At 39.8% G+C, this 25,626-nt stretch overlaps 1 protein-coding gene across 1 annotated transcript; it reads right to left on the minus strand.

Moving 5' to 3' along the window:
* Positions 1–1,785: 1,785 nt before the first annotated feature.
* Positions 1,786–11,093, minus strand: LOC149004624 (lanC-like protein GCL2). The gene is made up of 6 exons (XM_089168419.1): positions 10,869–11,093; positions 10,597–10,775; positions 10,412–10,523; positions 10,217–10,333; positions 9,820–10,140; positions 1,786–2,567 (listed from the first exon to the last, which is right to left on the minus strand). Exons 1-6 carry the CDS (start codon positions 11,031–11,033, stop codon positions 2,229–2,231), a joined length of 1,233 nt encoding a protein of 410 aa, XP_089024545.1. The 5' UTR covers positions 11,034–11,093; the 3' UTR covers positions 1,786–2,228.
* Between the last annotated feature and the right edge of the window lie 14,533 nt (positions 11,094–25,626).

Consider the following 25,626-nt stretch of genomic DNA (forward strand, 5'->3'; position numbering starts at 1 on the left):
AATATTTTTTTGAACAATTTTTCGGCAACCTTGTTCCAGAACCAGACGACAAACCAACCGCTAATGGAAAACCAAGTGAACCCTACTTTTCATTTCTTGATTTCAATCTTCTACATCTTTTCGATTTGCTATCCTTTCTTCTCTTGGTTTTTTACTGGTTTTAGCAAAAACGGTGGCATTCTTTTTTCTTGGATCCATTATTTCTTTGCTAATTAGTTTCTGGCAATTGTTATTATGTATGTGCTTTATCAAGGTGCTCCCTGTTTCCATTCAACCATATCAAAACTAATTCCTGGTTTTTATTTAGATTCCAATTAGCGTATTTAATTTCCTGTTGTAAACGCTTCTGTAGTATTCCTTTTTGTTTGAAATGGAAGCGGAGTTTGAAGGAGAACTGGTGCAATATCTATTGGCTTTCTACCTTTTTGTCTAAAGTAAAGATGATGATTCTCTCGTGGAATGTACGGGGCATCAATGGCAAATTCTCCATTCAGCATTTAGGAAAACTTTGTAGCAAGTATAATCCTGATGTTTTGTTTCTGTGTGAAACCAAATGTAAATCTTACCTAGATGTAATGCCAAAATTTAGGAAACAGTTCAATCATTTCTCCTCTATTTTTGAAATTCCTAGTAGGGGTGTGCGGGGGGGGGTTCAAGGAGGGCTATGGGTTCTTGCCCGCACGACTATTCAATTCAACATCCTGTTCTCTTCCCCTAACTTTGTGGGCATCCAATTCCACTCATCATATTTTTCGTTTGTGATTGTCTTTATCTACGCCCCACCACAATATCCAGATCAAATTAGCTGTTGGCAACACCTCACACAATCAATTCAAACAATATCCGACCCATTTTTGCTTTGCGGTGATTTCAATGAAGTTATGTCTGCCTCAGATAAGTGTGGAGAATTCTTCATAAGTTACTTGAAATTGAGCCGAAAAGGAAAAAGAGATTAGGGCCCAAACATCCAGAGAGTTATGATTAAAGGAAGGAGACAAAAATACTAAGTTTTTTCAGACCTCTACTCTCCAAAAGAGGAACTATAACAGAATTTCAAAACTAAAGCTTAGCTCAGGGAGATGGTCAAATTTGGAGGAAGAAGTATTTGGTGAAGTGTTGGACAAGCATAAAGATATCTATTGTCCTATAGGCTGTGGTGAATGGTTGGTCTTGTGCAGTTTTAAACTCCTGTATTATATCAAAATCTCAATTAACAATTGTCCGACTTGATTCGTATTTGGCATTGTCCTTTCTTAATCCATCTTCTACAAAATTATCAAAAAGGAGGGAGATGGAGCCAGGAAACAATGCAGATGGGTGATTTCGAATTTTATTTTGTTGAGCTTAATAGCTTTATATTAGGAATGGAGACTATAACATATTCCACATAACCGTCATTAAGAAATGCTGATCATTAACGATTGAGCTACCCTTCAATGGTGATTTCAAATTTTCTTTTGAATTTAGAAAAAAAAAAAAGAAAAATAATAAATTAAGAGGCTATTTCTTTACCCCTTTTATGAAGGCAGTTTGGAGTTCAAATAAAATATGAATAACACTAACTTCACTCAAGACTTTATACAGGACCCTATATGAAGAAGAGGAGCTTGACTGACACAAGAATCCCAGTTCCTGCACCGAGCTTGGCAATGTCAAATGGGAACCATTAATTCAGTACTTGAACAAAGATGAATAAGATGAAAAATAGCGTTCACAAACTCACCTAAGTTCCCAATAGTTTCGAAAGAGAAATAGGTCACTGTATTAAACTAGATCTTTTTTGTGAATCAATCATCCATGCATGTTTCCATTCCAAAACATTTAGCATTTCCTCTTATTTACCAGAATTTCACCCATTTCAACAAAATATTCCAGTTATAAAAGGTAACAATATCTATCTTGTTGATTCTCAAACTTGGTACGAAGAAGACATGACATAGGAGACCATGGCTGGGAAGAATTAAACTAACTATGCAAAACTATAATACCAAGTGTGGCAATAGACTGAAAGGACATGAAAATATGAAGCATTGAACAGAGGAATTTCTTCAGCATTATCAATTTTATTCATAGTGGATAAGAAAGAGACAAGAAGTACTACACATTTAGACCTATAATATAAACTAGCAGCATCAATCTTACACTCTAGCACTACTTTACCCTATCAAGTTAGTTCCACAGTGATTCTTAATACTTGTCACTTCTGTTCCTTGGAGATGGGAAGGTTTTCAGAGTTCATAAGCCGGGAACCTAGCCCCAGAGGGCTCTACCATGTCCAGAAAGAGATAGGCCATACCTCCAAACCCTTCAAACAGCGAGTAGGGGCGATCACCTCCATCCATTTCCCCCTCTGATATAAGCTTCTGAGCCCTGTCTAGGAGAAAGCAAGCAAAGGCTTTGGCCCTGTACAGAAACTCCACATTACCCGTCAATCGGTAAAGTGAGAGGAATGTGTATGCATTCCCACTCACACCATGACAAATCCCAACCCGCTTAAGCAAACCTCTGTTCCAAACCACTTCTTCACCATCGCCAGCTGCTCTTAGAAACTCAGCACCACCAAAAACCTGACCATTTGGCATTAGACTGTGAGCAAACACAATATTTTTCTATTCAGCTTTGCATGGCTATTTCACAGTGAGCAACAACCGCAATGACTGAAATTTTAGCAAAATATTGTTGATTCTGGATTTTGCCTCATGTTTCCTCTAGGGCTGTTTCTGTGAGTTTTTGAAGAGAAAAGTCAAATAAACACTTCTTTCAATGGGGTACATCTTTCACCTCTCAAAACATAAAAAGCCCTAAAGTGAACCTATGAGAGTCTGATAAAGCACTGCCAGCAAGGTCTCCGACTTAGGATTACCTATTGCCAGCTGGACTGTTGACCAGTCTTTGTATTGTATTTCACATGTATAAGTACTTGTAATTCTTCTATTCTGACATAATGAAATCCAGCGATTCTTATCCACTTTAGCAACATGGTATCAGGTTTCTTAGAAAGAGCCTCTGCTCTTTGATCTTGGTAATGGCATCCTTACCCACTGCTTCATCTTCATTTGTTCCGAATGCTTCTTCTTCATTAGTTTCTCTAAATTTTGGCTCTGGTTTGCCAACTAAACTGGATGCTTCCAATTTTTTGTCATGGAAGGCTCAGTTCTTGCCTTTCTTGCATGGCTAGAACTGGTTGGGTATGTCGATGGATCATTCCCGTGGCCGGTGGTTTCTGCAGATTCTGATGCCTCCATTTCTGTGTCTGCTTCTCTCTGGGATAGACAAGATCAATTAATCCTAGGTTGGTTGAACTAGTCAATGTTTGCCAGTGTCTTGCCACATATCATCTCTGCAAAGACGTTGCATGCTGCCTGGGAAATCTTGAATCGTGTTTATGCGTCCAGTTCCAAATCACGAGTTCTTGAACTCAAAGATCACTTGTTTCAGATTCAGCATGGTTCAAGCTCTATCTCAGATTATTTGCTTGAAATTCGAACAATTTCTGATACTCTTTCCACTGCAAATGCTTCTGTTCCCGACAAAGACCTTGTACTCTCTGCTCTAAGAGGTTTGGGTGAAGGATATCAAGATTTCAGAACCTCTGGTATGGTGAGACCTGATCCGGTGACATTTGATGATCTTTCCGGTCTTCTCTTGACACACAGACTTCATCTGCGGTCTTCAGCTTCTGCATCTGTGAGCAATATTTTGTCTGCAAATCTTACAAATCGTACTTCTGAGACCATTAATCAGGGTAATCAAAATCAGTCTCAAGCTTCTAATCATTCTTTGCAAGAATTCTCTTCATCCAACAGATCTGGTATTAGTTTTAGAGGGTGCTCTTGGAATAGCTCTGGAGGACGATTTAGGGGTCACGGTTCTTGGAATAGGCCTCATGGTTCGTTTAATCGAAATAGTGAAATATCCTGTGCTTCCTCTGTTTCTGGTGACTCCAGATCTGCTGAAGCACCCCCTTCATTCATGAATGAGGTTCACATCTTCTGTCAATTATGCAGAGCTGCTGGTCATACTTTGATGCACTGCCCACAACTCTTCAATCATGCATTTCTATTTAAGAATCTTTGTTGTTCTGCTGTGTATTGTTCTCAGAGATCGATTGGTTCTTCTGATTGGGTTCTTGATTCAAGCTCTAATAGCCATTTGACTGCAGATTTGGCCCATCTAGCAGTTCATGAGCCATACACTGGGTCTAATAATGTTTTTGTAGGTAATGGTTCATCTCTTTCCATCACTCACATTGGAAATGTTACTATTACGGTTTCTTCTCACCAATTCCTTCTAAGAAATGTTCTCTGTGTTCCTCAAGTTCGACATAACCTTCTTTCAATTTCAAGGTTCAATGAAGATAATGGTACTTATTTTCAGTTTTACTCTGATCATTTGATTGTCAAGGATCTGCAGACTCACAAAGCTTTGGTGGAAGGGAGGAGTTTTACTGGTCTTTACATTTTGTTTCCAACTGCAACTGGTTCGTTGTTGAATAATGATGTAACTACTCTATGTTGTAATAAGGATGCATCTAAGCGTCCAGATAGTTTAGTACTTCTATAAGATGTTCTGACTGTTGTAAGCCTCTTTTGGCTCCTGTTGCCCTAAGGATTGCATCTCAGTCACCCCTGCCCTCCACATACGGCCCTCCCCACTGTTTAGTTCCTTCTATAAGATGTTCTGAATCTAGTTGTAAGCCTTCTGTGGCTCTTGTTGCTTCTACTGTCGATTGGCATAGACGTCTCAGTCACCCCTGCTCCTCCACGTACAAGGCTTATACTCCAACAAGTTGGTGTTTCAGCTGCTCAATTACCTACCTGTGAAGCTTGCAAGTGTAGCCATAATCATTGGCTACCTTTTCTTCCTTCTGAAAATTCCAGCAGAGGGCCTCTTGATGTGTTACACAGAGACTTATGGGGACCTGCCCCTTTGGTGTCATCTGATGATTTTAGATACTACATATTGTTTGTTGATGAATTTTCACGATACACTTGGCTGTTTCCACTTAAGAATAAGTCTGATTTGTTGGTTGTTTTCACTTGCTTTAAGAATTTGGTTGAGAACTATTTCAAGGTTAAGATTTGTTGTCTTCAAACTGATGGAGGTTCTGAGTTTAAGTCTTTTTTTCAGTTATTCTCGGATAATGGAATTAGTCACAGAATTTCCTGTCCCTATACAGGACATGGTATTGCTGAACGGAAGCACAGGCATGTTGTTGAGTCAGGTCTTGCTCTATTATTTCAAGCTAAGCTTCCTCAGGTGTTTTGGACAGCTGCTGTGACCACTGCAGTTTATTTGCTCAATCAAATTCCAACTGCAGCTTGAGGAAATCAGTCTCCTTATGAAGTTTTGTTTAATCACAAGCCTGATTATGGTTCTTTGCGTGTGTTTGGGTCTCTTTGCTTCCCGTGTTTGAGACCATATTCTGAATCCAAGTTACATCCACATTCTCAACCTTGTGTTTTCTTGGGCTATCCGGGCTATTACAAGGGTTATATTTGTCATGACCCGAGCTATGGGAAGTCATTTATATCATGGCATGTAGAATTTGATGAACGGTTGTTTCCTTTTGAAGGTTTGCTTAATCCTGATTCGGAGTTTTCAGTTTCAGATTGGTTATCAGATGATGTTCCAATTTTGTGTTCTCCAACACCGGCTGTTTTGTCTACTTGTAATACTGGGCAAAATAATGTACTCAATAATGAAATACTCCCCAACCCCCATTGCTACTGGGCCTAATTTTAACAGGCTATTGGTTGTGGGTACTTCTGGGCAAATGGGCAGTTGTTCTCTTAATCATGGGCCTAGTGATAATAATAGTAGCAGGCCAGATGAAAATAACAGCATTGTGCCTGGTGAAAATAACAGTAGTGGGCCTTGTGATAATTATACCTTGCCTCATTTGTCTCAGCTTGAACTCAGTCAATCCTACAATAAGGGATGACTCAGTTTCACTTGGCAGATCAGGCCCAATGGCAATCTCACTCAAAAATTTTCTGTTGGGACTTCAAGATTCTTCTTTGGTGGGGTCCGATGTACCTCATTTGAACCAACATCCTATGACTACAAGAGCTAAGAGTGGGTCGTTGAAGCCTAGAGTTTGATAAACTTGAGTGCTACAATAAGTGAATCTGACTCTATTCCAACTTGTTTTAGTAAAGCGGTACAATTTCTTCATTAGCGAGTTGCAATGTAAGAAGAATTTAATGCCTTGGTTCAAAATGGAACTTGGGAGTTGGTGCCCTCTCATCTTTCACAAAATGTGATAGGTAGCAAATGGGTTTTTCGAATCAAAAGGAAGGCTGATGGGACTATTGATAGGTATAACGCATGTTTAGTTGCCAAAGGTTATCATCAGCAACTAAGCTTTGATTTTGGGGATACATTTAGTCCTGTTGTGAAGCATACTACAATATGGATAATTTTGTTCTTAGCTATTTTAAATGATTGGCCGATTCGTCAGCTTGATGTATCCAACACCTTTCTACATGGTGATCTAGTTGAAACAGTGTTCATGGAGCAACCCTCTGGTTTTGTTGACCCGGCTCAACCAACTCATGTTTGCCGCCTTAGAAAGTCTCTCCATGGCCTCAAGCAAGCTCCTCGTGCTTGGTATACTAAGTTGACATCTTTTTTACTCATTCAGGGATTTTTGGGATCCAAGACCGACACCTCTCTTTTCTTCTATCACTCGAAGAATGTCAATTTATTCGTTCTTATATATGTGGATGACATCCTGGTTACAGGGAATAGCTTTGATGCTATTAGTTCTCTTTTGAAGACTCTATCTACAGCATTTGCGATCAAGGGCTTAGGTCCTCTTCATTACTTTCTTGGTATTGATGCTACTAGGACATCTGATGGTTTATTTTTGTCACAGCACAAATACATTACTGATCTTCTTACCCAAACTAAGACGTTTGATGCAAAGTTAGTAGCTTCTCCTATTGCCTCTGACGTTCATATGTCTCTTCATGATGGGACTGCACTTGTTGATGGTATTGAGCATAGACAAGTAGTTGGGGCTCTTCAGTATCTGTCAAACACGAGACCTGACATTGGTTTTGCAGTTAGTCGAGAGGCACATTTTATGCATTCTCCCACTGACATTAATTGGAGTGCGGTAAAACGTATACTTCGTTATCTTAGAGGCATAACTAATACGGGTTTGTTCCTTTCATGACAATCTTCTATGATTTTTTCAGCATATTCTGATGCTGATTGATTGGGCTGGTTGCCCAAATGGCCGACGTTCGACCACAGGTTTTTTGTTTTCTTAGGAAATCATCTTATTTCCTAGTCATCTCGTAACCAAAGGAATGTGTCTAAATCCTCTACTAAGGCAGAATATCGGGCAATTGCCTTAGTTGCAACTGAGCTTATTTGGATTCATTCTCTACTTTGTGAGCTTTCAATTTATCTACCTAGTGCTCCACAAATATGGTGCAAGTCGTGTGACAACATAGGGGCACCTACACGACGGCCAATCCCATATTTCCTACTCGCACCAGGCATGTTGAGGTGGATTTTCATATTGTTTGTGATCTTGTGGCTTCGCATCAATTGACAGTTCGATATATTTCTACATTGGATCAACTTGCAGATTGATTGACTAAGGGATTACCTCAGTCTCGCTTTATTCTTCTTAGAGGCAAGCTTAAGGTTTGTGATCCCGTAGGCTTGAGGGGGTGTGATAAAGCACTGCCAGCAAGGTCCACCACTTAGGATTACCCATTGCCAGCTGGACTGTTAACCAGTCTTTGTATTGTATTTCACATGTATAAGTACTCGTAATTCTTCTATTCTGACATAATGAAATCCAGCAATTCTTATCCACTTTACCAACAAGGTTGCTTGTCCTCTCTCTCTCTTCTGTCTCCCTCTGTGAACCTGTGAAGATTAGCCGATCTGAGAGCTCTCATGATGGTTTGTTGTTGAATGGTGGCCTTAGATAAGGATTCTTCAGCTTGGGAGACGTTTATGAGAAGATTGAGAATTCCAAGCAGGAACAAATGGAATTGGAGAGGCAGAGGATGGAGTTAACCTAGGATCTTGAGTTCCAAAGGTTCCAACTTCCATGGATGCTCAGCTTTAGCATGAGAAGAAGAGTGCCCCAAGCATGCATCTAATTTCAGGTCAGCTGCAATCCTACCCTATGTTACATTGATTTTTACTTGATTGAACACAATTTCCTGAGCATTGGATTCTCTGTTGTTAACACTGTTCTTCCGCCTGAGATGGTTTCAATTGGAATTCTGGACAGATCTTTCCTGTAGTATGGTTTCATATTCTTTACATTTTTTTTTTTTGGTCTTAATTCTCTCAACTGCAATGTGGAAGTGGTTTATATTTCTTCCCACCAATTTCCTGTTCTTTAGGGGTTCATTTCTTGAAAGCACCTCATCGTCCACAACTATAAGGCTTCAATTTTGCTTGCATGACTCTGTGTTCCTATTTGTCGATTGGGTAGTTCCTTCCGTACTGAACTTGAACATGGTTAGGTTCACCCAACACAGAACTTTAGCTATCAGCTGCATTTGTTACCAGGAATTCTTTGTCTTTGGTTTGATTTCTGACAAAGGTACGGACTGGATTTGGAGTTCTGGGAACAAAGCAATGGGGGTAGGGGCATCGTTTTGGGTTGTGTTGATAAATCTGATTCTAAATAGGTTCCATGCTCATTCAGGTGAGAGTTACATGTGTTCTGTTCCCAAGTACAGATATCCTTTGTTTACAAAAACCCTGATATTCTGTTATCCGGGGATTGTGTTATGTGGGATTTGGGGCCTCCTGTTTGATTTTTGGTCCAAAATGAACTGAACAATCATTGTGACCATGTATCAAGAGCATTCCTACAATGTTTAATGAGTTACAACAACAGAGAGCCTAGCTATTGAGCATCAAACAAATGTTATGGGGAACTCTGAGTTAGGCTAAGGGGAGGGCCACCATGACGTATCAATTTATTACGCTATTGGATCTCAACTTTAGAAAGTAAACCTGCTATCCATATTTGTGCTTGATTCCTACAACCTGACCTTCATATGAGAAGGTTCAAAAAGCTGTCAATGTTGGGTTGTTAGCCTTAGTTGGGTTTGCTAAGGATCTATGGAAGGTTAACCTATCAATCTCCAATTCTTCTATTCATTTTTTGGTTGAATACATAAGCTTAGGAAGAGGTTGTTTATCTGAGAACACCTTTATGAGCTTCTCTATTCTTCATTTTTCCTAATTATGCATGTAAGAAGTGAATCTATTTCTCTGTCAAAATCTATCTAGTATCTGAAAAGATATAGAGGCAGCACCTGATGTACGCCTGATGTACACCATGACATATAAAGAGCATAAGTATGCTGTCAGCTCTTAGATTTTGCAGACCTTAATGCCTGATTTGCTTGATGTTTATATTCTTTCCCAAAGACTGCTTGAAAAAGATAGATGCCATCAGGTCTCATGTCTTGCCTCATGTTTCTTCTAGGGCTGTTTCTGTGAGTTTTTGAACTAGATAACTTCTCACTACATTATGAAACCAAGGGCAAGCATACTAAAATTAAACTCAAGTGAGGCCTAAACTGACTATGTGGACAAGAATCTGGGACTTGAATACAGCTATTCCTAGGGATGTCTTTAACAATATAGAATTGTGACTCTTCACAGTATAGACAACGGAAAGCATGGCTTTTAGAAGTTCCTAAGGAAAATACACTAGCATATCTCAGCTGAACCATTGCATCTCAATCGTTTGGTAATTGGAAATGACCAACAACTATCTGAAGAAGTTGGAATTATAAAAATAGAAAGAGAGAAAATGAAAATTACCTCAGCAGCTCTAGCAAGAGTGAGGGTAACTCCAGGGGCACCATGACACCAATGCACGAGACGATCTGAGTCACTGCCCTCACTCGAGGGGTAATTCCCACTTGGATACCGGTTCTTAATCATGTAGCAAAGAGTACCCTTGACATCCTCAACTTGATCTGGTTTCAGTTGCATATGCATATGCATCAATACATGCATAATCCCAGCCAATCCATGGGCAGCTCCCCAGTACTTCTTTCCATGCCATTCGTACATCAAAGGCGAGCTACCCTCCTTGGATAATCTTCTTCCGTTCTCGATTATCTTATTCACAACTACACCCTACAAGATTTTCAACATAGGTTTTGGTCTCCACTGCAAAAGGGAAAACTAAATCAGAAACAGAAACAACTCTTACAGAGTAGCTAGGAGGAATCGTCCCTTCACCAATGTGTTTGTTCAAGAACGAACAAGCCCATAAGAACCCAGCTCTCCCATACAACAACTCATCTGGGACATCTTTAGGAAGCTTAATCTGTAAAGTACCAAACCCTAATTAACCAGGCCCCGTGATTATTCGAAACAAATATAAGAAGAAATTTTCAAATACCACCTCCTTAAACTGGGTTATATAGTAATTAAGCAACCGTTGATCTCCCGCCTGCTTCGCTGCAACAGCACCGACAGCGCACACACCGGCTCGCCCACATATAAATGTCACAAGACTGTCATACCACGAACCCTATAAGAACCCAATTGAGCTAAACTGCGGAGATGGAGAAGAAGAAAGAACAGTACCTGGAACCACGAGAAGCGGAGTCGCAAGCCTTAACAATTTCAGAACAGAGGTTGAGATCATTCCGGTTCTTAGTTACTTGGAAGGATTTGAGGAGCAAGAACGCAGTCCCAAGAGCACCTGTGTAGAGTGAGAAATCCTTAACGCGTCTTCCCCCAACTCCCCATGTCTGTGTAACGATCTGAAATCATCAAAATATTAAGTAAACACCCAGTTGATATCTTCAACATTTAAGGAATGGGAGATTTTCGAGTTGGGTTTCGAAGTTGAGTACCATTTGTTTGAGATCAAAAGCTGCTTGCTTAAATCTCTCAGAGAGAACTGGGTAAGGAAGAGAGAGGAGCTTTAAGAGAGAATCTCCGACACCTTCCGCGGCCATCGCATCAGCAGCTTCAGGGACGAAATCCGGCATTTCATTGAAGAAGTAACGATCGGCCATCTCTCAATTCTCAGATGGTTTCTGGACTAATCACACACAGTCAATCGTGATCGATCGAGTACGACGAGCTGATTACAGGTTCTGCTAGTTCATCCATCTATTTATGCAATTACGAACATGCCTCCAGATCAACCATTTTTTTGAACACGTGGTATTAAACGGTGTTGGATGTTCTTACTTACTACTGTCAATGATTCTCTTACCCAAAAAAAAATGTCAATGATTCTGTTTGAGGCGGTTGGGATTAATCTCATGAATCTATTGTAGGACATGTGGCTCAATAACCCATAAAAAAGTTGAGGTCGATTTATAAATTATATATCTTTTAATTTAATCACATCAAGGTGAGGTCCATTTATAAATTATATATTTTTAATTTAATCACAACTCTTAGATGTAACTTACAAATGGATCTTAACCATTTAATGTGATGTTGGGACACATATCATGCATCACAAGAAAATGAATGATCCATTTTTGAATAAATTTTCGAGGCCACAACCATGTGGTTTAGATATAACGGTTTTGAACTAAAAACATCAAGCTGAAGGAAAATTTGGTTTGGCGGTATCTCGCCGGTTCCATACTCAGCTAAATAAAAATAGGCCCGAAACGAAATTTAATAAGCTGATTTTTGGGTGAAATGGCCAACTAAAATCATCAAAACTTCACCAAACTTGAGATCCAGTTGTCATGATATCCTCATCTGCAGCTCAACAACTCAAGGTTTGTGGAAGTCGAAAAAGCAAACAAAGGTCAACTTCACCTGTGGTAGAAATTCCATAGAGTGGATGGAGGAAGAGAGAAGAAATGGAGGTAACTAGCATGGGTACAGCTTCTTTGAAAGGATTGCAAGCATTTCTCTTATGCTGTCAGGTTTGCATCCATCAAAGTGGACAAAGAGTTTAATAGATGCACAGGAGAGGCGTAGTTACACTCTGAATCTTCACTAGAATCATCGAATTGTGCCGGAAATGTCAGCAAAATCTCAGTGAGATTCCAATTTGTTGGTTTTGGCACCCGAGATTTCGCACCTTGGCCAAAAGTCAAGAACACAGACCATTGGTAAACTTGCGATTTTTTTTTTTTTTTTTTTTTGGATTAGGTTAACCAACCGTTTGGATTCAAGTTGAATCAGTTTCGAGATTATTAGTAATCTCATTTCACACTAAAAATTATATGAGTTAGATCTTGCCCCTTGGGCTTAAGGTTCAAATCTCTGTAAATTTTTTAATATCTTTAAATAATAAAATAAATTTAAAATTCAATAAAAAAACGTCAAATCTGATATATCAATCCAGGAATATAAATGACTTAATATTTTTATAATATCTTGCCTCTTTTTAACCTATTCCAAAATTATTAAAAGTAATATTATTTTGGAAATACTTCTTATGAAACATATATAAGCAACTACTTCCACACTTCACAATTTGAAAATAGATAATAACAATACATTAGGTAATTATAATGGATTATAATGATTTTGGTTCTTTTGTCGGTTTGGTCACTAATAGGTACTAATGGGTTGGATCAAACCAGCCTGAAACCCAGGTGGTGCTTCAATCCTCAACCCATTCTTTGTCCAATAAGACTCAATTTGATTTGATTTAGGCCTTAATTTGGTTCAGTTCAGTCTTAGTGGTTCAGTTCCACAAGAGACACCCTTTTGAGATTCAAATTCATGCGTATGTATTGCTTTTGAACAAAATGTGCTTCTTGCTTCGCCACTGCAACTTTTTCTTTTTTTTTTTATCAAAGAAATAAATTCATATTAAAGCTTAGTTCTGAAAACACTTACAAGGACTACATATAGTGTTATTACAGTAATCCCCTTGATGAGTTGCTAAATTAGCATAAACGCATCTGGAGCGCAATGTTTGGGAATATATTAAATTTTACCATTTTTGTGGCATTAGCCAACTCCAAAAGAAGGTTAATTCTTCAAAAGGTCATGTGAGTTTTGAAGGCCATGGTAATAGATCAGCTATTTTTGGATTGTTTGTCCATATCTCTTCTATCATCAGCCCACAGTGTGCAGCTTTTGTCATTCCTAGCTGAAGTCCACCAATCATAGTCTCCCAACACCTTTCGCCTTCGTCTTTCCAAAATTGACATATTGTATATGTCTGTCTTTGTATACTCCCATGCTCCATCCTACGGACCCTAGTTGTTGGTTAGGAACCCCTGCACAAATCAAAATACATTTATTAGATATTAGTATATTATTGCACAAGTCGTCTTCCAACTCATTAATGTTCCCATAGTTGTTAGGAGTGTAAATATGTAAATTCTCTTCCTCCCTTTGTAGTTGTAAAGCTCCTATCCAAGACGAGAGTTTTCCTAACACCAAATGGGGATTAGGTAATTTGTGATTGAACACAATTTCATTCCTTTCCTGCCATATGAAATAGCAAGTTATAATGAAAATGGACATGAACCACCAAAAGTTCTTGTTGTTATTCAGTTGGCGGCCCATGTTGTGGCACTAGTTTAGTTGGGATGTATCCGTCCAATTTTCAGTGCGCAGTCCCGAAGGTCCAGCCGCATGTATTCGTTTTCCCCAATCACATGAGATAAAGATATGCCATGTGGTTTCTGCCTCTTTCCCACACATTGCACACTCATCCTGAGTGTCCATCCATTATGCGAGGTTTGCGCAGACCGGCATCCCTGCATTTAAGACACGCCAGAAAAAAAACTTTAAATTTGGGGTGTATAAGTAGTTTCCACAATTGTTTCCACCAATTTGCAAATTGACTATCATGGTTCATGAAACGTTGTTTCATGATTTGTTGATAAGCTAATTTGTCTGAGAAATCTCCATTTGGAGATATGGTGGAGGACCAAGAATCATCTTGATCCGATAAGAGTAAAGGGAAGGATATCATCGGATTTGTATTTGCTATAATTGACGAACCAACTTGATCATGGCCCTACCAATTACTTGCCACCTCTGCCACAGTCGCATGTAATGGCCATCTTGTGAAGTCTTGATCTGTTGTTATGCTATGCTCATGACCCGGTTCCCATGGATCAAACCAAAAAGAAGTTTTTTCGACCGTTCCCGACCAGTCTTCTCACCATGCTTCTAAGCTGTGGGATTATGCTTGTAATGTTGTTCCAAATCCATGAGCCCTTCTTTTGTTTTACCTTAGGATCAAAGAAGCTACGCTTATTGAAATATTTCGCATGAAGTATCTATACCCAAACTGCCGTTGGGTTTGTAATAATCCTCCATCCTAGCTTCAATAACAGAGACTCATTGTAGTCTTCCATTTTTTTGAAACCCATCCCACCCAAGGATTTTGGTTGACAGAATTTCCCCCATGCAATCAAATTCAACTGTTTATTTTTGTTGGGTTGTCCATTCCAAAATCTTTTGCAGATACCATCAATTTTGTTGCACGTTGTTTTTGGGAATCTCAGAAATTGCATCTGATAAAGTGTCATTGGTTGAATTGATGCTTGCATTATGACTCCCCTCCCCACATAGGACATGTTCTTGGCCTTCCACAATGTCATTTTTTTCATCATTCGGTCTACCACATTTTGGAATGTTCTTGTTTTCGCCTTCCCCTGCATTATGTTTGACCCCAAATACATGGTTCCACCCTTGATTTCGGGTACCCTCAGGATTGAAAGTATCATGATCCTTTCTTCCTTTGGTACATTCCTATTGAAGAAAACTCCACTTTTCTCAAAATTTATCTCCTCCCCTGTCAAGTCCATAAATAACTCAAGTACAACTTTAAGGGCCATGACTTCTTCAATTTCTGCTTTGCAAAATAAGAATGTGTCATCTGCAAAAAAACAAATGTGATATTTCCGTCGCTCCCCTTCCTACCTTAATACCACTCAACAGTTTTAGTGATTTATACTCATATAGGAGTCAAGATAGCACTTCCATGATGAATAAGAAGAGATATGGGCTAAGTGGGCATCCATGTCTCAAACCCCCTTGCTCCCTTGAACCATGAGTAAGGAGAACCCTTGATCTTGACAGAAAAGGTAGATGAGGAAATTAGCTCATTGATAAGCCTACACCATTTCCCATCAAAACCCAAGAATTGGAAAATTTTAATTAAGACACCTCTGTCGACTTTGTCATAGGCTTTAGACATGTCCAATTTCAAAGCAATGAAACCTTACTACGTGTTTTACGCATGTAATGGAAAATTTCATGAGCCACTATTATGTTGTCCATGATCTGTCTATTGTGCCACAAAAGCCCCTTGACAAGGAGAAATGAGACCAGGGTAATAGTGCCTTCAATCTTCTAGCTAGGATTTTCGTAATGATCTTGTAAGACACATTGCAAAGGCTGATAGGTCTAAATCAGATACAACAAAAGCATTTTCTATTTTTGGGATGAAACACAGTAAGGTGTGGTTAACACCTGAAGGTAGGACTTCATTTGCGAAAAACGTCGAAACGGACTTATTTACGTCTTCGCTTACCAAATCCCAAGCTTTTTGGTAAAAAAACCTATGAAACCCATCAATCCCCGGTGCTTTGTGGGGTCCAATTGAAAACACTACCTCCTTGATTTCTATCAAACTAGGCATCTCTAAGAGAGATCTCCCATAAAGGTCACCACTAGGGAACAGACATTCGATGAAGTCAAGGTCGAGAGATTCAAAGGGTTGGTAGAGCTTTTGCATATATTTAGCAAAAACACCAGCAATCTCTCCAAGTTTGGAGAACCATTGACCCTCATCGTAAATTCCCACCACTCCCCTCGCATGAAGATTGATTTTGCTGGAAAGATGATAGAACCTAGTATTTCTATCCCCATCCTTAATGTACGAACTTCAAGATTTCTAGAACCAAAACATTTCTTCCGCCTCCAGCGCCCACGCCAACCTTTTTTTCTTCTCTTGTATGAGTTCCCAGTCCGAGTTTCCTTGTTGCTCTAGCACTTCAATTTCTAGTGCTGTGTTATGAAAGAAGTTTTCCACCATACCAAACACAGACCAATTCCAATTTTGTAAGAACCTAGACAAGGAGGCCAACTTCTCATTGAAAGGATAGTTCTGGTCTTTTGCCCACGCATTCTCTAGATCATTAGGGAACAAGGGATGAGAGAACCACGCATTTTGAAAATGGAAGCACTTACGACTAGGTTTGGTGACCCCCTTGGGTTTAAGGATTAGAGGGTTATGACCAGACCCGGACCACTGGTAGCTTTTCCACTGTTTGATTAGGGAACAGACTCAGCCACCTAGGAGAGGAGTAAATCCTATCTAATTTTTCTTTAATCAAGTTGGGTGGCTTTGGCTTATTCGTCCAAGTGAAAGAGCACCCCGGAGCTAAAATTTCTGTCAAATTTTCATCATTGATAATTTTTTTTAGTCCGGGCAAAGCACTCGAAGCTCGAAACACTCCTCCAATTTTGTCTTTGGCTTCCAGAAGTTCATTAAAGTCTCCCAAAATGACATAAGGTTCAGCCAAGTTTTGCAGGTTCGCCCCCAAAGTCTCCCAAAACCTTTTTCTCTTTAAATATTGCGGAGGAGCATAGATGAAGCATACCACATAGCTCCTCCCCTCCACCCAGCATCGCACAAAAAATATTGAATTGTCCCAGAAGAACACTTCTGCTTTGCAATTCAGTGAGTTAAGGACAAGCAGCCCCCCCCCCCCTCAAACCTCTAAGTCCTATACTTTCTTCATGCCCAGATACCAAATAGTGTCTAAACAACCCTTTTTTCTTTTCCACAAACTTAACATGATCCCGACATTTAGTTTCACACAGGAAGACTAAATCAAGGTTATGTTTTTTTAGGGTTTTTTTTAAACATTGTTGAGTAAAAGATCCATTATTCCCCTCACATTCCAAGTCAGAAACTTCATTGTTAACCCAAAAATGAAACAGGACTGAAAGCAAAACTCTAGGATTCATAGACAAATTTCCACCTTCTATATCCCCACAAACAACAATGATGAAAGGAAGTTTGGCATATTATTTCACATAAAATGAATAACCAGAAAGGGAAAGCCAAAAGGGAGCAGCACAGTAGTTTCCAACTAAGCACTCTCATATAGAATAAATTTACGAGAGCAAGAAAACAACTAGAAATTATGCATAGAACCTATTCCTAGATTTTTTTTGTCCAGTTTTTTCCTCCAAATATTAAACACAGCAAGAATTGAAATAAGAAACATAATGCGAGAGTCTAAAAGTCAGAGTACTTGTGATATGGAAAGACCTGAGAGAAGCTCTGGGGAATGCCAACATCTGGTTCCTCCACTGGGTTAGGAAACACACCGTGCTCCATGGATTGGTTTTGTGCCAGTTGTTGCATAGGTATATCGAAAACTAGATTGAGAATATAGTGAGCCTCCATGGGTTCCCATGATTCGCCAAACATCACCTTAGTATCCTGAGGGTCCCTCAACAAAGCATCAATAAAAGGATTAAGGCTTTCAAAAGGTTGCAGTGTGAAAATTCAGGGTTATCAGAAATTTCGAGAGAGTTCCTTTGGCGCTTCCTACTAGGAAGAATAATGATGTCATCGGGATCCGCCACCTGTGGAGTAATCTCATCAGTCTAAGTACTTGCACCACGGGTTTTCGACGGAGATGTTCCCGTTGTCACTTCAGATTTTGGCTCCGTTTTCGGGCAATTGCAATTAGATACGAAAGTTACCGACTTAATTTTGAGGCCTTTGATAGTGACTCGCTCAAATTTTTCTATTCTCTCCACAACTTTCAATACATTTTTTAAAATTTCAGATTCCTTTATCTTATCACCATCCTTCTCACCTTTCGTGACCTTTACAATTTCAACACGGATTCCTTCATTCCCTGTTTTCTTTATTTTTTGTTATATCCTTCATTTTTTGGTTCTTCCCATATCACCAGTTTCCCTTTCAATTTGACTTTTTGCTGCTTGAATTTTGAAGAACCAAAAAACTCCAACTTTCCTTTTTCCTTCTTCATATGCCCTTCCTTTTCCCTTTATCCTTATTTTGCACCTCACCCTTACCATCCTCTGGCAAGGAATCCAGCCTATTCCCTTTTTGTTCCTCGCAACCCTTCTTGCTACCACCTTGAGAAGACACCATATGATCATTGGCCTTGCTTCCTACCTCGATAGCCATATGCTCCCAAATGTTTTTTCCCATCTCTTTGTGATTTTCCAATTTTTGGTGAGATGTTGCAACGACCCCTGAACCCTTTGGATCCCTTAAAAAAGCTCGCCCCACTTGTTCCTTTTGATTCAATGGTATCGTTGAAACGTTTCTTCCTTTTCTCCCACTTCCAGGATTTTTCATTTTCCCCTGAATTTGTTCCTGATTTTTCCGGATTTCTTTGATTTCCAGATTTTTCTCCGTTGAAACAAATATGTGCTTGACAAACTCTCCAACCTGCCAACCTCCACGAGATCCATCCTTCACTTGCCATCGCTTCCCTGTTCCCCATTTTCTCACCATCAACGGCAAGGTCAGAAGATTTTCTAAAGCTTTAGTTGATAAAAGGCGATCTTTTCCGAAACAGATTGGAGATGTGATAAAATTTCTATAAATCTTCGCCCCCATTCCAACCCGCTCTTCCCCTACTTGACCGGTCGATTGACATCTTCCCGTCGAGTGAGTAAACTTCCCACAAATTTCACACAACGTCAACAGTTCGTATTTCACCTGAACATTAACCCATTCGTCACTGCTGCTTAGGATTTGAGCGAATGGTTTCACCGGATGGGATGTGTTAAGCATTACCTTCACCCTAGCCGAATCCTCAGGTAAGTTCATATATGCAACCTCCAGTTGAATATCCAAAACCTTCCCCATTTCAGTTGATGCCTTCAAGATTAGTCTATACTCAAAGCAATCGAGTCTAATCCCTTGTAACTGAACCCAAACCGGTAACGCCGGCCCGTCATCTCCTCACATTTCCGGTAAATGTTGCAAGGCCAACTGCAGCAAACCATTTCCCACCCACCATGGCGCTCTTGACATGACCCCATTTCTATTCACCTCCATCGCAAAAATTGCCCTGAAGCCATCGCAGTCCATAAGTGATATATCGATCACCCCTGCCGGAATCCACAGCTCCATAAGGTACCTGCAAATCACAGATATATTTTCGTTTGTATCTCCCAAAACCTTCCCGTACACAATTCTAGAAGCTACTCCAAGTTCCACAGACTCAGAAGGACCTAGCTCCTTCCACCCTTTTACTGGATCACCGCCCCTTTGTCCCTCCTTGTATCGAGGCCTGTCTCTCCCATCGTGGCCGAGATTGCTTCCCCCAGCCGGATTCTGTTGAAGACGGAAACCTCTGGCATAAAAATTCCTTCCCGAGTGCGCCATCAGACCAAGATCCCCGATGAAGTTCAAGAAAGGAATAATAGAGACCAGAATGGAAATTATTTCCGTAAATGGCAAATACAATGGGTACAAAAAGAAGCATTGTTTTTTGAGTGAAGCCTTAAAGGATGCTGACAGATCAGGCTTGCTATTCATGGGTAAGTATAGCTTGGTTTCAGATTTATAGGCTGCCAGAAGAAATTTTAGGCTAAGGAAATAAATGCTCTGAAACATGATTTTGAAGACAAATATTCAAGCCAGAGGAGTTAATGAAGTTGTTGCTAGTCACTGTAGATGAGAGGTATCATAAAGTTCCATCATAGGCTCACTCGATTCTCAGTCCATATTTCTCAACCCTGCAACAAAGATCTATAAGTATGTGTTTAAGTGTGTGTGTGTGTGTGTGTGTGTGCATTTCCTTACCCATGTGGAGTTTCCATTGCTGTCATTCCCCAGCCATAGCCTAGCTCATGAGAGCAAAGAAATCAATGAAGAGAAAAAGAAGTTGCAACAGAAAGATTAGGCAAGATGAGACCGGGGGGAACCAGGGGATATAGAAGGAAGAAACCATCATCCTCTGAACTCTTTTAGAAAGCAGGGTAATTCCCTGATGAGAGCTGAGTTGGAGTTGGTGATGGAATTGCAGGAGTAGGATGAGAGATTAGTTTGCCCTCCTACTTTGACAGTAGAAGTTCCAATTGTAATGGTATGGATATAGTTGTAGATTCGCCACTGCAACTTGTTCCCTTGTTCTTGACTCTCTCAACCACCCTCTCTCTCTCATTCCTTAAGTGCTCTGTAGTTTCTTTCTTTGTCATTTTCCCAGGAGTTCACCTGGGTCGAAAACAGTAGGGGGTTTCATTACAAGGCAAATGTACTTGTTGTCTCACCATTTTTGAGCCAAACGAATCCCTCAACACGCTTTCTTCTCTTCTTGGGCTCTCTTTCTCATGGACTCTGCTTCACCAAACTCTCCTATCTCCTAATTTTCCCCTCTTCTCCCCTTCTGGTACTGCTAATCTGATTTTTTCTATCTGTGGACTCTTGCACAATGGGTCGATCCAACTCCTCCCAACATCAAGCTCACAGGGTTGATTTCAGTCAGGACTTCTGAGCCGCTCTCCAAATAGCATACCACCTAATTGCTCCTCTTAGTCTCCTGGAAGATTAGAAGCAGCATATTCGCTTTCTCCTATCTCCTCTGTTATCTCCATTGAAAGCTCGGTGACTAAATTCCTTCCTAGCAAGCGCAAAGGGTTTTCTTCAGCTTTGCCATGGGGTGTTTGCAGCTCCCTACTACAACCCTTGTCGAGAAACTCGCCTCTTCGTGGGAATACAATGGTGCTACCTACCTTGTTTGCTACAACGATAGAGCAGTTGCTACCGAATTTATTTCTGAAGACCATCAAAATCAAATCCTTTCTCAAGCTCAATGGTGGATCGAATAGTCTCCTTTTGCACCTTGTGCTATTTCCCTTCCCTGAAAATTACAAACTTGGTGACTTTGCCCCTCCTCTGGCCATTTGGGTGCAAATTCATGAGAAGAGAGATGATTGCTTCACCGAGAACAAAGTAGATGAGGTTGCTTCATTGCTTGGGAAAGTTTTTGATGTTTAAATGGACATTTGAGCACTTGGGCTGCCTCATGATGCAATGAGACTTAAATTTATGTTCGATCTCAATAACCTTGTGGACTTTTGACTTGCCACCCGCAATTCAAAAGGAGAGTTTTTCCAAGTTAAATGTCGTTATAAGGTTCACCTAATTTGTAAAAGTAATGTTCAATCTCAATAACCTTGTGGACTTTCAACTTGCCACCCTCATTTCGAAAGGAGAGTTTTTCCAAGTTAAATGTTGTAATGAGGTTCGCCAAATTTGTTCTTGTTGTGGACGTCTTTCATACTCAGTGTTATCGACATTTTCGTATGGTCCAAAGAACCGGTTTATGGGGCCAACCCTTGACATTATCCTGCGCTTGAGTTCTTCTCTGATTAATGTCTCACCAAAGACCCACCGGCCGAGAAGTAATTGAAAGGCCCATATCAGTCACCAATCCGTGACTTGGCAAGAGGGATCCACGTGGCAAGACCATATTAAATGAGTATAGTGCCCCTGCTGCAGACTTCAGAATCTATGTACACTCAAAGATCTTCTCGAGCCCTGGGGCGGCGGCATGCTTAACCCCTCTTTGCAGGCCTCAATCACATCAACGGAAAAGCACGACAGGCGCGCTCCCCCTCTGATGGAACCCTTGATGGCTAAGGCGACTCCCTGCTTCGCGCCTCGGGTCCTCAAACTGCAGAAGCCATCTCCACCCTCCATCTCATGACATGAGCATCCAAAGGCTGAGAATCATGCTATCTTTGGAGGTATGAATCAATTATATAACCCTTCGTCAAGCTTGAACGGGGTAAGCTCTGAACATTCCAGCCACTTCTTTCTTTAGCTTTCCAACCCTTCAAGAGCATGGTCTTCATCATCTCTTGGGGTCGGCACTCCTCAGTGGAGTCTTTGATTTGTTGGCCTAGACTAACTTGATCGTCAAAGGTGGCTTCCCGTCCTCAGAGGCAGCCCACTTTCACTTTGTTTTGGTCTCAAGAACAAGGGCTGGATCCAGAGCGAACCATGGAGCTAAGACTATATTTTCTCCATCAACACTCAGCTACTCATTGCCCATTCCGCAAAATGCAAGACGACAGTATAAACCTGGACCTGCCCCTCACAGATTCAATCTGAAAATGAAAACGTTGCCTCTTTTCTCTGGCTCTTCAAAAATCTTCATAACCAAATGTCTAGAAAAATTCCTAGCAGCTAAAGTGAAAAAACTAGCAAACCTCTCTGATATCTCTAATTCTAGTGATGATAGTCCCACAGAACCTTTAAAAAAATCTCAAATCAGTGCAATGGATTGCGATAGTCTTGGTGATGGGTTTGTGAAGCAGAATGAATCAGATGATTTTAATCCATCAAATATGTTAGAAGAAAAACAAAAAACAGAGGATGTCACAAAACTAAAAGGAAAAGTTATGCTACCTGAGGTGGAAACTAATCCAGTCATTAATCCATCCTCCAAGCAAGACATTGGGTCCTCCTCAGTCGCGAAAGGTGCTAACAATTTACCAAGGTCTTGTGATGGAACAACCACTGATGGAGACCCAGGTAACTCCCTCTTCACATTTTCTATGGTTTCTTGATCTCATTGGTTTAACTTGCATTTTATTTTGGTATTTTCTTATCTGCTGGTTTCGTAAAATACCAAGATTTCTTCATTATCTTTATCTTCTACTTCTGGATGCTAACCAGTTTGTCTGTTTTATATGCTCAAGTGTTCCCTATCACCCTCCATGCATACCCAAGCTTTCTACTAACTTCCTACTTGTGTTATCTACTTGCCTTCTGCTTTTTGTTGTCTTCTCTATAACTTTGAAAGGCTTTTTTGTTTAGATCCTTGTTTATTGGTCAAGGTGGTGGATGCATCAACTAGCCATGATTTTGTTTTGTTTGAATGTACAAGGAATTAATGGGAAGTTTACTATTAACAGGTTGGAGAAACTTTTTAAAAAAATACCAATTGGATCTTCTATTTTGATGTGAACCTCGCTTGTAATCAATTTGATGTTACAAAAAATAAATTCAATGGAACCTTACTCAACTTCTCTTCTTGTTTTGAACTCCCTAGTTCTGGTCTAAAAGGGTTCAAGGGGGGCTTTTAGGTTCTTTCTTCCCTCTACCAATGTCTCTCTGGTTTAACTGATCCTTTTTTGCTTCTAGGTGATGTCAATGAAGTTATTTCAGCTGAGAATAAATTGGGAAGCCCTTTCATACCCTCTCCCTCTCTCCCTGACCTCCAACACCTCAGTTCTTGCCTTGGATTGTCTACTCTTGGTAGCCACAGTTCTCAATTTACCTAGTTCAATCATTAAAAAAACAAAACAAAACCAAACCAAACAAAACAGGACATAACCTTGGAAGCCCTTGATAAAGCACTTGCTTGCCCTCTCTCAATGGGACTTTTTCCAAATCTGAATCTAACCATCTTACCTTCTATTGGATCTAATCACAACCCACTTCTTGTTAATACTAACACATATGTCATGATAGGAAGAAAACCTTTCAATTATGAATCTGCATGGCAATGTCATCCATAGTTTTTTGCTGATACAGGTTTTTTTGGAAGAGCTTGGTAGGTGGTGAATCTTTACCTTCCAAACTCTCTAATCTGTCCTTTTATAAAGAATCTGGAATGTTGAAAATTTTGGTAATAACTTATTGACAATCTTGAAGTGGAACTGAATGAAATTGCAATGTCTCATAACCCTGAGTGGTTGGCTTATAATGAAAAAAACTGTTTGTTTGCAATGGTTGTATAATGCTCAAGCATTGTTTTGGTTTCAAAAATCTCACCTCTAATCGAGATGGTGATTGAAATACTTGGTTACTATCATTTGGCCTCTCAAATAAATGTGAAAAAAAGGAAAATTTTAATTTATCTTGTCTAATAACGAGTATGTGTGAGTGAGCCTGGAAAAATTGCAAATTGCTTTGCTCAATCTATGAGTAACCAGTATACATCCTCAAACCCTATCATTCCCTCTTCTATTGATGATGTGTTGCCCATTAATGATTCTATTAGCAATAATTATTTCATTTCTTCTATTCCAGATGAAGTTTAAATTAGAATGCAGCTTTTTCTATTGATGCCTTCAAAGCACCCGAAATTGATGGTTTCCAAGCCTGCTTCTTTCAAAACTGTCGAGATATGCTTTCTTCTAACATTGTCACATTTTTGCATAACTTCTTCAACTCCGCGTCTTTGTCATTTGGGGTTAATTATACTTTGTTGTATTTTATTCCTAAGAATGATAACTCCTTGGAGGTCATGGATTTTAGGCCAATAAGTTTGTGTAATGTTACCTACAAAATTTTTGCTGCAAGCCTTAGACCTTATTTCTTGGTAGTGATCTCCCCTTTTCAACGAGTTTTTGTACCTAGAAGACAGATCATTGATAACATTTTCATTGCTCAAGAATTTTTTTCATTTTATGTCTAAATCTCGAGCAAAGACGGGCTTCATTGCCCTAAAATTGAATATGGCCAAGGCTTATGATAGAGTTGAATGGGGAGTCTTGCTTAAACTTCTTGTTTGCTTAGGTTTTGATGTTAAGTGGTGTGCTCTTATTAAAGCTTTTGTCTTTACCACTTCTTTCTTGGTCAAATTAAATGGAGCTCCCTACTGCTGGTTCACTGCATCTCGGGGACTTAGACAGGACTGCCATTTGATCCCTTATGTCTTCCTGCTAATTATGGAAATCATGTCCAGAACTCTTGCTGCTTTTAGAAATGAAACCTAATGTTGTACCTATGAGACTAGTTGGCTACTTCTTGTGCCAAGACCAAGTGTTTGGAACCAGTTTTAAATAAATTAAAGTCTAAACTGGCAGGGTGGAAAGCCAAACCTCTTTCCTTTGTTAGGAGGGTTGTTCTATTACAAGTTGTACTCCAATCACTTCCACTCTACCAAATGCAGCTCACGAAGTTTCCTAGGACCCTCTGCAAAAAAGTGGACTCTCTTTGCCCAAACTTTTGGTTGGGTCATACTAAAGAAGGTAAGCATCTAACCCTTATTGCTTGGGATAAATGTTGCTGGCCAAAGAACCTTGGTGATCTTGGATTCAAAAAATTGGAACATATGAACATTGCTTTACTACTTAAACAAGGATGGAGACTTCTCATTAAACCTGACTCCATCTAGGCAAAATGCTTAAAAACTAAATACTTCCCCAACTCCTCAATTTTTTATCCTAATGTAGCTAGAAAAAATGGTTCAAATTCATGGAACAGCTTAAAACAAGTTGTTCCCCATCTTGTAGGTATGGTGCTCAAGTAGGTGGGAAATGGTCGTGACACCTTTTTCTGGTTTGATCCCTAGGTTCCTACTACTACATATCACCGGATTGGAGAAGTTCAATCAATGTTCCATCCAAGGAATACCAAGCTAGCGAAAGTTGTTGAGCATAGATCTCAGTTAAATACTGAGATCCACCAAACTCTCAACCCAACTATGGCACTGTTAATAAATAATATTACTCTCTCTGTAAATAATGATGTTTGGTCCTCTCTAATCTCCTCAGAATGGTGTTTTCACCACTAAACTAACTTATAATGCTTTGACTCGCTCTAATGTTGATATCTCCTTGACTCCTATGTCTGCCTTGTAGAAATTCTTTTGGAAAATTCAGATACATCTAAAACTTAAAATGTTTTTTTGGCATTTGTTAAAT

The sequence above is a fragment of the Hakea prostrata genome, chromosome 9 (genome assembly GCF_041222555.1).
Source record: "Hakea prostrata isolate BN-2017 chromosome 9, UWA_Hpros_2, whole genome shotgun sequence".
Classification (NCBI taxonomy): Eukaryota; Viridiplantae; Streptophyta; class Magnoliopsida; order Proteales; family Proteaceae; genus Hakea; species Hakea prostrata.

Bases quoted from the DNA above. Each gene is read 5' to 3' on its own strand.
- LOC149004624 (XM_089168419.1), bottom strand. From the start codon at position 11,033: ATGGCCGATCGTTACTTCTTCAATGAAATGCCGGATTTCGTCCCTGAA. The intron at 10,524-10,596 runs GTACTGTTCTTT...GTGGTATGACAG, and splicing joins TCCGCTTCTCGTGGTTCCAG to TCTTGTGACATTTATATGTG. The intron at 10,334-10,411 runs GTGGTATTTGAA...GGTACTTTACAG, and splicing joins ATATAACCCAGTTTAAGGAG to ATTAAGCTTCCTAAAGATGT.